This window comes from Carcharhinus amblyrhynchos, unplaced genomic scaffold (genome assembly GCF_965287045.1).
Source record: "Carcharhinus amblyrhynchos unplaced genomic scaffold, sCarAmb.v2.hapA chromosome_296, whole genome shotgun sequence".
Taxonomy (NCBI): domain Eukaryota; kingdom Metazoa; phylum Chordata; class Chondrichthyes; order Carcharhiniformes; family Carcharhinidae; genus Carcharhinus; species Carcharhinus amblyrhynchos.
This window is the reverse complement of record NW_027650036.1, coordinates 90,146-105,417: the sequence shown is the minus strand read 5'-3', so window position 1 is coordinate 105,417 and position 15,272 is coordinate 90,146. Positions and strand designations below refer to the sequence as shown.

General features: G+C 44.5%; 1 protein-coding gene across 1 annotated transcript in view; it reads right to left on the bottom strand.

Moving 5' to 3' along the window:
- The window catches only part of sytl3 (synaptotagmin-like 3), a 100,607-nt gene that overhangs the window by 41,371 nt on the left and 43,964 nt on the right, over window positions 1-15,272 (bottom strand). The window contains exon 4 of the mRNA XM_080183470.1: window positions 5,285-5,336. Coding sequence (XP_080039596.1) covers window positions 5,285-5,336 — 52 coding nt within the window. The remainder of the gene's footprint in view (window positions 1-5,284; window positions 5,337-15,272) is intronic.

Below are 15,272 nucleotides of genomic sequence, written 5' to 3'. Positions count from 1 at the left end.
TCTGATCTCGTGTGTCTTCACCTTTTGTACCAGTCTACCAATGAGGTACCAATGAGGCTTTACTGAAGTCCGCTGTGTTTCCCTCATCTATCACAGAATCCCTACGGTACAGAAGGAGGCCATTCAGCCCATCGAGTCTGTACCAACCGAAATCCCACCCAGACTCTGTTCCCGTAACTCCATACGTTTACCCTGCTAATCCCCATGACAGTCGGATCAAATTAGCATGACTGTGGGAGGAAACTGGAAGAAACCCACATTGTCATAGGGAGAATGTGCAAACTCCACACAGACAGTGACTGAACTCAGGTACCTGGCACAGTGAGGTAGCAGTGCTAACCATCGTGCCACATCATCATCTTCACTTCCTCGAAAAACTCGATAGTGAGGCACAATCTCCCCTTCACAAAACCATGTCGTCTATCACTAATAAGTCCATTTGTTTCCAAATGTGAGTAAATCCTGTCCTAAGAATCTTTTCCAACAATTTCCATACCACTGACATAAAGTTCACCAGCCTATAATTTCCTGATTATCCCTGCCGCCCTTCTTAAACAAAGGAACAACACTGGCTATCCTCTAGAACTTCACTTGTAGCCAATAAGGATATGAAGATTTCTGTCAAGGCCCCAGCAATTTCTGACCTTACCTCCCTCAGTATTCTGGAATAGATCCCATCAGGTGCTGGGAACTTATCCATTTTAATGCTTTTTAAGACACCCAATATCTTCTCCTTTTTGATATCAACTTGACCCAGAATATCTACATACCCTACCTTACCCTAGGTTCCGCGTCCATCAAGTCCCTCTCTTTGTTGAATACTGAGGCAAAGTTCTCATTTAGTATCTTACCCATTTCCTCTGGTTCCATGCATAGATTCCCTCCATTATCCTTGAATGCGCCAACCCTGGCTACCTTCTTGCACTTTACATACATATAAAATGTCTTCGGACCTTCCTTAATCCTGTTTGCCAAGGACTTTTTATGGCTCCTTTTAGTCCTCCTAATTCCTTCTTTAAGTTCTTTATATTCTTCAAGTGCCTCATCTGTCTCAATCCTTTTAGATGTTACAAATGCTTCCTTTCTCTTTTTGACGAGGCTCATAATATCCCTCATTATCCAGGGTTCCCAATACTTGCCACATTTCTTCTTCATCCTCACAGGTACATGCCGGTCCTGAATTCCAATCAGCTGACATTTAAAAGACACCTACATGTCAGGTGTTGATTTACTCTCAAGCAATCTCTCCAAATCTACACTTTCCAGATCCTGCCTAATATTGTTTTAGTTAGTCTTACCCCAATTAAACACCTTTGCCTGCGCATCATTCTTGTCCTTATCCACAAGTACCTTAAAACTTATGGAATTATGATCACTGTTCCTGAAATACTCTCCTACTGAAACTTTGATCACCTGGCTGGGCTCATTCCCCAATACCAGGTTTAATATGGCTTCTTCCCAAGTTGGGCTAGTTACATACTGTTTCAAGAAACCCTCCTGGATGCTCCTTACAAATTCTGGCCCATCCAAGCCCCTAAGCAGTGAGTCCTAGTCAATGCAGGGAAAGTTAAAATCACTCACCGCAAGAACCCTGTTGTTTTTGCATCTTTCCAAAATCTGTCTGCATATCTGCTCCTCTCTCTCGCACTGTTGTTGGAAGGCCTATAATAAGCCCTCAACATTGTGACTGCACCTTTCCTGTTCCTGAGCTCTACCCATATTGCCTCGCTGCCTGAACCCTCTGAAGTGTCCTCCCTCAGTGCAGTTGTGATATTCTCCTTAACCAGTAATACAACTCCCCCACCCCTTTTACATCCCCCACTATCCTGCCTATCCCTTTCACCTACCACTTGCAAGTACTCCTCAAAGCCATTCACCCTCCTGACTTGGACATATATCACCGTTCCTTCGTAGCCACTGTGTCAAAATCCTGAAATTCCCCCCCTAACGGCATTGTGGGTCAACCCACAGCGCGTGGACTGCAGCTATTCAAGAAGGGAACTCACCACCATCTTCTCAAGGGCAACTAGGGATGGGCAATAAATACTGAGCAGTCAGCGGGGCCCATATCCCACAAATGAATAAAAAAAACTAATCAGACAAAGTCAGCACGGATTTACGAAAGGGAAATCATGCTTGACGAATTTATTGGAAGTTTTTGAGAATGTAACTAGTAGAGTTGACCAAGGAGAACCAGTGCATGTGGTTTATTTAGATTTTCAGAAGGCTTTCAACAAGGCCTCACATAGCAGATTACCATGCAAAGTTAAAGCGCATGGGACTGCAGGTAAATGTCTTGAGAAAGAAAGCTGGTTAGCAGATAGGAAGCAAAGAGTTGGCATAAATAGGTCTTTTTCTGATTGGCAGGCAGTGACTAGTGGGATATCACAGGGATCTGCGCTAGGACCCCAACTGTTTACATATTAATGATTTGGAAGAGGAACTAAATGTATTATATCCAAAAATGCAGATGATAAAGTTGGGTGGGAGGGTGAGCTGTGAGGAGGATGCAGAGATGCTTCAGCATGATTTGGATAGGCTGAGTGGATGGGCATCTACATGGCAGATGCAGTATAATGTTGATAAATGTGAGGTTATCCACTTTGGTAGCAATGATAAGGAAAGGGATTATTACTTGAATGGGTGCAAGTTGAGAGAGGTAGATACTCAGTGAGACCTCGGTGACATTGTGTATCTATTGCTGAAAGTAAGCATGGAGGTACAGCAGGCAGATATGTCATCCTTCATCGTGAGAGGATTTGAGTATAGGAATAGGGATGTTTTACATCAATTGTATAGGGTGAGGCCACACCTGGACTATTGTGCAGTTTTGGTGCCCTTATCTGAGGATGGATGTCCTTGTTATAGAGGAAGTACAGCGAAAGTTTTCCAGGCTGATTTCTGGGATGGCAGGTCTGTCATATGAGGAGAAACTGAATCAGTTAGAATTATATTCACTGGGTTTAGAAGAGTGAGACGGGATCTCATAGGAACCTATAAAATTCTAACAAGGTTAGACAGGGTAGATTTAGAAAGAATGTTCCTGATGGTGGGAGAAGTCCAGAACTAGGGGTCATTGTTTGAGGATCAGGGATAAACATTTTGGAGCTGAGGTGAAGAGAAATTTCTTCACCCAGAGGGTAGCGAATGCATAGAATTCACTACCACAGAAAATAGTTGAGGCCAAAACTTTGTGTGATTTCAAGAAGAAATTAGATTCGGCTTTTGGAGCTAACGGGATCAAGGAATATGCGGGGAGGGGAGGGTTTCAAAATATTGAATTGCATGATCAGCCATGATCATAATGAATGGAGGAGCAGACTGGAAGGGCCAAATGGCCTACTCCTACTTCTAGTTTCTATAGTAAGAATTGCACTTCTGTCCAAAAATAAGAGATTGCATTTTCAAACTCTTGAGAGATTGCCCAAGAAACCGGTCTGAAACTCTCCTGCTTTCTCCTCATTCAGCACTTAGAATCTTTTTCTTAAGATTGCGTCAGTTGTGTGAAAAAGCTTTTTCTCACATCACATTTGCTTCTTTCGCAAATCACTTTAAATCTGTGCCCTCTCATTCTTGATCTTTTTAAAAGTGTGTACAGTTTCTCCCCATCTGCTCTGTCAATCCTGTCATGATTTTCAACATCCCTTTCACACCTCCGCTTGGACTTCCCTCCAAGGAAAACAGTTCCAAACCTCTTCAACATATCTTCATAACTTAAGTTTCTCATTCTTGGAACCATCCTTATAACCCTTTTCTGCATCTCTCCAATGAGTTCACATCCTTCCTATAGTATGATGCCCAGAGCTGAATACAATATTCCAGCTTTTGTACAAATTCGACATCTTGTATTCTACGCCTCTATTAATAAAGCACAAAATACTATTTGTTTTATTAACTGTTTTCTCCAGTTCTCCTGCCACAAACAATGCACATTTACACCGAGGTCCCTTTGCTCCTGCACCCTTTTAAGAATTTTACCCTTTGTTTTATATTGATTCTCCATGTTCTTCCCACCAAAATGCATCTTCACATTGAACTTCATTGTCACTTCTGTCAACTCCACCAACTTGTCTATATCTTTTTGAAGTTTGACATTGGCGTCTTTACAGTTTACAATACTTCTAAGTTTTGCGTCATCCATAAACTTTGAGATCATTAACATACATATCAGGAAAAGCAAGGGTCCAATACTAATCCATCGAAAGCAGCACTATAAACCTTCATCCAGCCTGAAAGATATCCATTGAGTATTACTCTCTGTTTCATATTATTCAGCCACATTGCTACTGTCCCTTTTATATAATTTAATACCTCAGCCCTGTCCCCTGTCTCCATATGTAAATTCCCATTTAGGTTTCTAATCAGCCTTACTCTTCTTATACAGTAAATGGCAGAACCCTTAGGAGTATTGATAGGCAGAAGGATCTGGGTATACAGGTACACAGATCACTGAAAGTGGCAATGCAGGTGGAGAAGGTCGTCAAGAAGGCATACGGCATGCTCGCCTTCATCGGCCAGGGTATTGAGTTTAAAAATTGGTAAGTCATGTTGACGTTTTATAGAACCTTAGTGAGACCGCACTTGGAATATAGTGTTCAATTCTGGTCGCCACACTACCAGAAGGATGTGGAGACTTTGGAGCGGGTACAGAAAAGATTTACCAGGATGTTGCCTGGTATGGAGGGCATTTGCTATGAGGAGAGGTTGGAGAAACTGCAGCAACGGAGGTTGAGGGGAGACCTGATAGAAGTCTACAAGATTATGAGAGGCATGGACAGAGTGGATAGTCAGAAGCTTTTTCCCAGGGTGGAAGCGTCAATTACTAGGGGCATAGGTTTAAGGTGCGAGGGGCAAGTTTTAAAAGAGGTGTACGAGGCAGATTTTTTACACAGAGAGTGATGAGTGCCTGGAACTTGTTGCCGGGGGAAGTAGTGGAAGTGCATATGGTAGTGACTTTTAAGGGGCATCTTGACAAGTACATGAATGAGATGGGAATAGAGGGATATGGTCCCCGGAAGTGTAGGGGATTTTAGTTAAGTCAGGCAGCGTGGTTGATGCAGGCTTGGAGTGCTGTCATTTTCTTTGTTCTTTGTTCCTTTCACAACTGTTTTACCACTTGCATACCAAAGACGACTTTAGGATTCCCCTTTATGTTGGCCAACATTCTTTTCTCAGAATCCCTTTCCTGTTCTCTAATGCTTCCCTCCCCTCTCAACCTTCTGAATTCTCAGATATGTGGACAAGAAGTATTTAAATGTCATCTTTGTAGAATGTTTCACCTTACCTCAATGTTCGAAAAGCCTGCAAGAGCTTCTCACTTATTGTTTCATGTTTACCTGCGCAGCAACAAAAATAAGAATAAGAAACAAAACAGTACATTTAAAGGGGTGGACTTCATTGAGGATAATTCAGTGATGAATAAACATCCGTCTCTTATTGATTTTCTCTGAGGGAGTGCTGCACAGTTGGAGATGAGGCACTAAATCAAAGCCAATCTGTCCTCTCAGTCAGATGTAAAAGATCCTATGACACCATTCCAAAGAAGAGCAGTAAGTTATCCCTGGTGTTCTTCCTAACATTTATTTCTCAGTGATAGATTATCTGGGAGTATCACATTGCTGTTTATGGGAAATTGCAGTGTACAAATTAGCAGCTATGTTTCTTACATTACAAAAATACTTCATTGGTTGTAAATTGTTTTGAGACATCTGATGCTGATGAAAAGTATGTTATAAATGAGTGCCATGATGTGGAGATGCTAGCATTGGACTGGGGTAAACACAGCAAGAAATCTCACAACAGCAGGTTAAAGTCCAACAGGTTTATTTGGTAGCACAAGCCTCTAGCTTTCAGAGCGCTGCTTCTTCATGAGGTGAGTCACCTGATGAAGGAGCAGCGTTCCGAAAGCTAGTGGCTTGTAATACCAAATAAACCTGTTGGACTTTAATCTGCTGTTGTGAGACTTCTTACTATAAATGCGTGCTACATAGCTGTAAACTTCCATTGTTGAAGGGAAGTATTGCTTTCCTCCTTAGGACTGATTCCTGGAAGTCACTGAAGGCAAGCCTTCAGCTGCAACAGGTGGTAAAGAAGGCAAATGATATGTTGGCCTTCATTGCGAGAGGTTTCGAGCACAGGAGCAGGGATGGGTTGTTGCAATTATACAGGCCCTTGATGAGGTCACATCTAGAATATTGTGTGCTGTTTTGAGGAAGGATGTTCTGGCTCTCAAAGGGATGCAGCAAAGATTTACCAAGGTGATTCCGGGGATGGCGGAACTGATGTATGAGGAGAGATTGACAAGATTAGGATTGTTTTCGCTGGAGTTCAGCCGAATGAGGGGAGGTCTCAGAGAGGTTGGAGACCTTTAGGATGGAGATGTGGAGACATTTCTTCACCCAGACAGGTGAGTCTGTGGAATTCATTACCACAGGAAATAATTATGCTAAAACATTGAATGTATTCAAGAGGCGGCTAGATATAGCACTTGGGGCGAATGGGATCAAAGGTTATGGGGAGAAAGAAGGATTAGGTTATTGGTCGATCAGCCATGATTGTGATGAATGAATGAACAGGCTCGAAGGGCCAAATGGCCTCTACCTGCTTCTATCTTCTATGTTTCTATATAGCATGCTTGCCTTTATCAGCTGGGGCACTGGAAAAGTTGGCAAGTTATGTTACAGCAGTATAAAACTTTAGTTATGCCATTTTTGGAGTATTGCATGCAGTTCTAGTTGTCACATTGCCAGAAGGGCGTAGATGCTTTGGAGAGGGTGCAAAATAGGTTTACCAGGATGTTGCTGGTCTGGAGGGTTTTAAGTATGAGGTGAGATTGGATAAACTCGGATTGATTTCACTGAAAAGATGGAGGCTGGGGGGAGGGGGGGAGGCTGGGAGGGGGGAGTGGGGGAGGGGGGGCAGGGGGGGTGGCAACCTAATAGAAGTCTACAAAATTATGAGACACATAGATAAGGTGGATAGTTGGAGGCTTTCTTCCCCCAGAGTAAAGGGTCAACTACAAGAGGGCACAGGTTTAAGGTAAGAGGTGGTAATTTTAGGGGAGATAGAAATTGCAGATTGGTGCAGCCTTAGTGGGCCAAAAGGCCTATTCCTGTACTGTATTGTTCCGTGCTCTACATAGGCCAGGCATCTTGGGGGTCCATGAACTGATGCTACAGATGGTTGTATGGGATTGCTGCGTGTAGCCCCCTCCATCCCAGGTCCCTGATGTTAAGGCAGAGGATTTCCAGAGGGGACTCCGCCAAAGACAGCAACAAGCGTCCGGTTGACAGGTGAGAGCAAGGAAGTGAAAGACACCCCATACAGGAAACCCTTCAATGTGAAAGGACACAGAGGGCAATTCTGTGAGATGATTCGGGTCGTGGGTTGAGGGAAGGTTCGGGATTTGCATCCATAAAACCATAAGACAACGGAGCAGAACTAGGCCACTTAGCCCAGCGAATCTGCTCTGCCATTCAATCATGACTGATATTTTTCTCATCCACATTCTCCTAACTTTTCCCCATAACCCCAATCTCCTTATTAATCAAGAACCTATCTACCTCTGTCTTAAAGATAGTCAATGACCTGGCCTCCACAGCCTTCTGCGGCAAGGAGTTCCACAGATTCACCACTCTCTGGCTGAAGAAATTCCTCCTCATCTCTGTTTTAAAGGATCGTCCCTTTAGGCTGTTGTTGTGCCTTCTGGTTTAGTTTTTCCTACTCGTGGAAACATCCTCTCCACGTCCACTTTATCCAGGCCTCGCAATATCCTGTAACTTTTAATAAGATCCCCCTTCATCTTTCTAATCTCTAATGAGTACAGACCCAGAGACCTCAAATGTTCCTCATACGACAAGCTCTTTATTCAAGGGATCATTCTTGTGAACCTCCTTTGGACCTTTCCAAGACCATCACATCCTTCCTTCGATATAGGGCCCAAAACTGCTCACAATACTTCAAATGGGGTCTGGCCACAGCCTTATATAGCTTCAGAAGTACATCCCTGCTCTTGTATTCTAGCCCTCTCGACATGAATGTTAACAATGCATTTGCCTTCCTAACTGCCAGCTGAACCTGCACGTTAATCTTAAGGGAATCTTGAACAATAACTCCCAAATCCCTCTGTGTTTCTGGTTTCCTAAGCATTTTCCCATTTAGAAAATAGTCTATGCCCCCATTCTCCTTCCAAAGTGCGTAACCTCACACTTTCCCACTTTGTAATTTACTGGAGTTCTATGAGGATGTGTCTAGGGCGGTGGATAGAGGAGAGCCGGTGGATGTGGTCTTTCTTGATTTTCAGAAGGCGTTTGACAAGGTACCTCACAAGAGGTTATTGCAGAAGGTCAGGGGACATGGAGTTGGGGGTAGGGTGTTAGTGTGGATAGAGGATTGGTTGTCAAATAGGAGGCAGAGAGTGGGGGTCAGTGGGTGCTATTCGGATTGACGGATGGTGACTAGTGGAGTGCCCCAGGGCTCGGTGCTGGGGCCTCAGCTATTTACCATTTATATAGATGATCTGGAGGAGGGAACTGAGTGTAGGGTGTTGAAATTTGCTGATGACACCAAGATTGGTGGAACGGCAAATTGTGCGGAGGGTGTGGAGAGTCTGCAGAAGGATCTAGATAGGCTGGGCGAATGGGCCAGGAAATGGCAAATGGAATTTAATGTTGGCAAGTGCGAGGTGGTCCACTTTGGTAGGAATAATGGTAGGAAGGACTATTACTTACGTGGCAAAAAACTGCAGCAGGCGACGGTGCAGAGGGACCTGGGGGTCCTTGTGCATGAGTCGCAAAAACCCAGCTTGCAGGTGCAGCAGGTGGTCAGGAAGGCGAATGGGATGCTGGCCTTCATAGCGAGGGGGATTGAATATAAAAGTAGGGAGGTCTTGCTGCAGCTGTATAGGGCATTAGTGAGGCCGCAGCTGGAGTACTGTGCACAGTTTTGGGCGCCGTACTTACGCAAGGATATTTTAGCCTTGGAGGGAGTGCAGAGGAGGTTTACTAGGCTGATGTCGGAGTTGAGGGGGTTGAGCTATGAGGAGAGGCTGAATAAATTAGGCTTGTACTCGTTAGAGTTTAGAAGAATGAGGGGAGATCTCATTGAGACATATAAGATGATGAATGGGATGGATAGGATAGAGGTGGAGAGACCCTTCCCGCTCAGAAAGGATAGTAGGACTAGGGGGCACAGCCTCAAGATAAAGTGGGGGGCGGTTTAGAACGGAGTTGAGGAGGAACTTCTTCACTCAAAGGGTGGTGAATCTCTGGAATTCTCTGCCCGTTAAAGTGGTGGAGGCTGCCTCGCTAAATATTTTTAAGACGCGGGTTGATGGGTTTTTGATAAGAGAGGGGATTAAGGGTTATGGGGAGAGGGCGGGAATGTGGAACTGAGCCATGACAGATCAGCCATGATCTTACTGAATGGCGGGGCAGGCTCGAAGGGCTAGATGGCCTACTGCTGCTCCTATTTCTTATGTTCTTATGTTCTTATGTAATCCATCTGCTACTGTTATGCCCACTCTCCTGACCTGTCCAAGTTCTTCTGCAGCCCCCCTGCTTCCTCAATACTGCCTGTCCCTCTACATATCTTTGTATCATCTGTAAATTTCACAACAGTGCCTTCAGTTCCTTCCTCTAAATCATTAAATGTATATTGTGAAAAGTTGTGGTCCCAGCACTGACCCCTGAGGCGCACCACTAGCCACCGGCTGCCATCCTGAAAAAACATACTTATTCCAACTCTCTGCCTTCTGCCCGTCAGCCAATCCTCTATGCATGACACCATGAGCACTTAACCTATTTAACAGTCGCTCATGTGGCACCTTATCAAAGGCCTTCTGGAAATCTAAATAAATCACATCCACTGTTCCCCTTTATCTAACTTCCTTCTTACTTCTTCAAATAACAGATTTATCAGACATGACCTCCCCTTTGCTGACTCAATCCTACTTTATCATGCACTTCCAAGTACTCTGCAATCTCATCTTTAAAAATGGACTCCAAAATTTTGCCAATGACTGAAGTCAGGCTAACTGGCCTATAATTTTCCATCTGCTGCCTCCCTGCCTTCTTAAACAATGGTGTTACATTAGCTACTTGCCAGTACTCTGCTACCCTCCCTGCCTCCAGTGATTCCTGAAAGATCTCCACCAATGCCTCCACAATTTCCTCAGCTTTCTCTTTTAGAACCCTGCGGTATAGTCCATCCAGTCCAGGTGATTTATCTACCTTCACACCTTTCAACTTCCCCAGAACTTCTCCTTAGTGATGGCCAGTACACTCACCTGTGCCCCCTGACTCTCCTGGAGCTCTGGCATCCACTGGTGTCTTCCACCATGAAGACAGATGCAGAGTAACTATTCAGTTCCTCTGCCATTGATTTGTTTCCTATTATTACTCCTCCAGCCTCATTTTCCACTGTCCATTGGCTATTTCTGCCTCTTTCTTACCTTTTATACATTGAAAAAAACTCGATCTTTTCATATTACTAGCTAGCTTACACTAATATTTCATCTTCTCCCCCCTTATTGCTTTTTTAGTTGCCCTCTGCTCGCTTTTAAAGGCTTCTCAATCCTCTGGCTTCCCATAAATTCTTGCCACATTGTATTCTTTTTCTTTTACTTTTATGCTGTCCTTGACTTCCCTCATCAGCCATGGATGCTCATCCTCCCCTTAAGCATGCTTCCTCCTCCTTGGAATGAATTTCTGTTGTGCCTGCTGAATAACTCTCAAAAACTCCTGCCGTTGCTATTCCATTGTCTTCTCTGATAGGCTTCCTTTCCAATCAGTTCTGGCTAGCTCCTCCCTCATGTCCTTGTAGTCACCTTTATTTAATTGTAATACTGTTACATCTGACTCCAGCTTCACCTAATACGAAATTCCTTCAATTGGCTAATTAATAGCCACTTAAGTGCATTCTACCATCAGCAGTGAAATTTTACATTCCCTGTGTCTGTTCCTCCCCCATTGCCGATCATTCCGTACTGTTCCCCCACCCCCATCTTCAGAGTTCCCTCCCCCATTCCCACCAATCACCTCCCCCCAACCCATCTACAGAGTTCCCTACCCCTGCCAATCACCACCCACTCTGCAGAGTGCTCCTCCCTGGCCAATTACCAACCCTTGCAGACCTCCCCCACCCATCGCCAATCATCCACCTCATCTTCAGAGCTCCCCACCGCCGAGCATTACCACCTACCCCCCAACTGCAGAGCTCCCCTGCACTGATCACCCCATCTGCAGAGCTCACCAACCCTTGCAGGGTCTCTCAACCTCTCTGTGGAGCATCCCCCTGTCCACCTATCATTGCCCAACCCCCCTCAGACCCCACTCACTTGGCACTGCCCCGGCACAGATATGGTGCCCAATGGGCACTGATGGGATGCTCTCTGGGTACAGCCAGGCTGCCGAATGAGCACTGCCAGGCTGGCATTCTCCCCTAGGACCCCGTCCAGCCATGCCCTGGACCACCCAGGGGGCATCAGTGGCAACTGATCCCTTTGGCAAGGCCATCACATCTGATCTCCACTGGTGGAGACCAGCTGTGATTAGCCGAGACAATAGTGTCTGGGATTCACTCGTGACATGTTAATCACGTCATTGGTATTTAAATTGGCTTGGCACTGTTTCTGGGTGTGAGGCCAATTTTGCTGGCAAAACAAATCCAATAAGATAGGGTGAGGTGAAAATCCAAGCATGAACTGGATTTTCAACCTCTCATGCAATCTTACTAGCTCACCACACCAATCGACTAGCACAATGAGCCGGTAAAATCATGTCAAGTTTCAGCCTGTGCCCAAGGTTGAACTGGAAATCAAGAGCCATAGCATGCTCGTCAAGTCCTGCACTATCTTTAATAGGTATTAATCTACAACTTAGTAAAGATTTCCTGAGTTACCGTACCAAACTGTCTCCTTTGCCTAATTGGTTAAAGTTTCAAATGGACAAGATTAGGTTTAAGTTCAGATATGACATTGAGATATCAACATCATAGAAATCATAGAATCACAGAAATCATAGAAACCCTACAGTACAGAAAGAGGCCATTTCGCCCATCGAGTCTGCACCAATCACAATCCCACTCAGGCCCTACCCCCCTATCCCTACATATTTTACCCACTAATCCCTCTAACCTACACATCTCAGGACACTAAGAGGCAATTTAAGCATGGCCAATCAACCTAATCCGCACATCTTTGGACTGTGGGAAGAAACTGGAGCACCCCGAGGAAACCCACACAGACATGAGGAGAATGTGCAAACTCCAACACAGACAGTGACCCAAGCCGGGAATCGAACCCAAGTCCCTGGGGCTGTGAAGCAGCAGTGCTAACCACTGTGATACCGTGCTCCAAGTCCTAAAGGATTTTTTAGGATTTAGGAATTTTTAGGATTTTAGGAAAACCTAATCCTGCTGGATTAGGTTTTCTGCAGTTGGTGAGACAGCCAACATGATGGAGAAATCTACCTGTCCTCACCTCACCAATCCACCTGTTGCAGAAGCATTTGTCTATCGCAGTATTGGTTGGAGTGACCAACACACAGTTCTTGTGGAAAGTCCTGATTTCAAATTGAGGGTGCCCTCCATCTTGTGTATGACACTACCAGTGCGTTAAATGGGATTTGAACAGATCTTGCAACTCTAATCTGGACATCCATGAGGCACTGTGGGTTACCATCAGCAGCAGCAGAATTGTATACAACCATAACCTGAAACACCATGGTCCAGCATTTCCTCCAGTCTACATTTCCATCAAACTGGGGATCAATCCTTATTCAATGAACAGTGCAGGGGAGGATATGCCAAAGGCAGCACCAGCCATACCTAAAAATGAGGTATCAACCTGGTAAAACTACAACATAGGATTATTTGCATACCAAACAGCATAAGCAACATGCTTATGACAGAGCTAGGCAATCTCACAACGAACAAATCAGATCTAAGTTTTGCAGTCTTGCCACATGCAATTGTGAATGGTGGTGCACAATTAAACAACTAACTAGAGGATGAGGCTCCACAAATATCCTACTGTACAATGATGAGTAAGCCTAACGCACCATTACAAAAAACAAGGCTTTGGAACCACCTTCAGTCAGAAATGCCAATTTGATGATCCGTCTCAATCTCCTCCTGAATACCTTTGCCACTTTTCTGGCCATTTGACCTGTCCATTGATATCTTCCTGCACTCAACAACTTTCTTCCTTACTATCAAACATATTCAATTTTTGTATCATCTGCAAAATTTCTTCCACATGACTCTAAACAGTCGCCTTACTACTGGAAGGACGTGGAGACTCTGGAGAGAGTGCAGAGGATGTTGCCTGGTATGGAAGGACTGGGATATGAGGAAAGATTGAGTAAATTGGGGCTGTTTTCCCTTGAAAGACGGCGACTGAGGTGGGATCTAATAGAGGTATATAAGATTATGAAGGGTATAGAGTAAACAGAGGTAAGCTAATTCCTATGTTAGAGACACACAGTATGAGGGGCCACGGGCTTAGGGTGAGGCGGGAGAGGTATAACACGGATATTAGAGGGAGGTTTTTTACACAGAGAGTAGTGGGGGTATGGAAGGCTCTGCCAAGTAAGGTGGTGGAGGCAGGCATGCTGGAGTTGTTTAAGAGTTACTTAGACAGGCACATGAGTGGGTTGGAGATGGGAGGATATAGGAGATTGTTTTAAATAAGGTTCATTAGCATTGGGACGTCCCTGGCAATGTAAAAGGATGTGGTATGATACTAATGTTTTTCTCTTTTAATTCACAGGTTTTAAGTCGGTCCGCCTTGTTGTCCAATGAGATGGGTTACACACGATAGGTCATACTAGGGCTGCTCTTGAATGTTCGAGAGTAGCCTAGTGCTTCATGTCGTTAGTGTGCGCCTAAACTGGACCTGATGCTGGGCAACACGACAGCTTAGTGACTATCACTGTTTGCTGTGCAGACACATGGATTTGGGCCAGTGTCTGTGGGAGTTTGCGCATTCTCCCCGTGCTTGTGTGGGTTTTCTCCAGGTGCTCCGGTTTCCTCCCACACCCCAAAAATGTGCAATTAGGCTGATTGGAGGCATTAAATTGTCCCTAAATTAGCTTCCCTCAATGTGGAATGCCATAAACAATAGATAAGGGTCGTGGGTGGAGGGGGGACTGGTAATGTTAAAATGGCGATGCGGGCTCGTTGGGCCGAAGGGCCTGTTTTTGTTCTTTGTTCTTTTGTTCTTTAACTCCTACATTTAATTAGGAGAGCTAATTGAATGTTATCATATGTGATAAACTTTGGAAGAAGTAATTTGACAAGGTAGTATTCAATGAATGGCATGACACTAGAAAGTTCCGTGGAACAAAGGGATCGCAGTCAAATAATCTCTGAAGGCATGTTACTAGGGTGGTGCCAAAGCATTTGGGACTTTTGCAACAATCAATCAAGACATAGGTTACAAAAGCAGGGAAGTAATTTTAGAGTTGTATAGAACTTTGGTAATGCCACAGCAGGAGTACTGTGTGCAGTTTTGGTCACTAGATTATAGGAAGGATGTGATTGCACTGGAAGGTGTGCAGAGAAGATTCACTAGGATGCTGCCTGGGGTGGAACATTTTTGTTGAAGCGAAGATAACTGAATGATCAAGATGTACAAGATTATGAGATAAATGGTCAGAATGAATATGGTGCTGCTCCCCTTAGTTGAAGGGTCAATTACAAAGGGACATAGGTTCAAGGTGAGGGGCAGGAGGTTCAGGAAAGATGTGAGGAAAAACATTTTTACCCAGAGGGTGGTGACAGTTTACAACCACTGCTTGGAAGGGTGGTAGAGGCAAATTGCCTCACGTGCTTTAAAAAGTATCTGGATGAGCACTTGGCAACTCATAAAATTCAGGGCTATGGGCCAAGTGCTGGTAAGTGGAATTAGGAGGGAGGTCAGGTGTTTTTTGCCTGCTGGTGCATCTTCAATGGGGTGAAGGGCCTCTTCTACACTGTATGATCCTACGATTTGTCATGAGGGGCATTGAATACAAAAGTAGGGAGTTAATGCTATAGTATACAGAACATGAATGAGACTACATTTGAAGTACAGTTGGACACCTTATTTAATGGAGGATGTAAATGCATTGCAAGCAGTTCACAGAATGTTTGCAGATTAATATCTGGATTGGATGAGTTGCTTTAAAGGGAAAGTCGGATAGGCTAGGCTTGTATCTGCTGGAATTTAGAAGAGTAAGAAGCAATATGATTGAAACATACAAGATCCTGAGGGTTCTTCACAGCATGGGTGT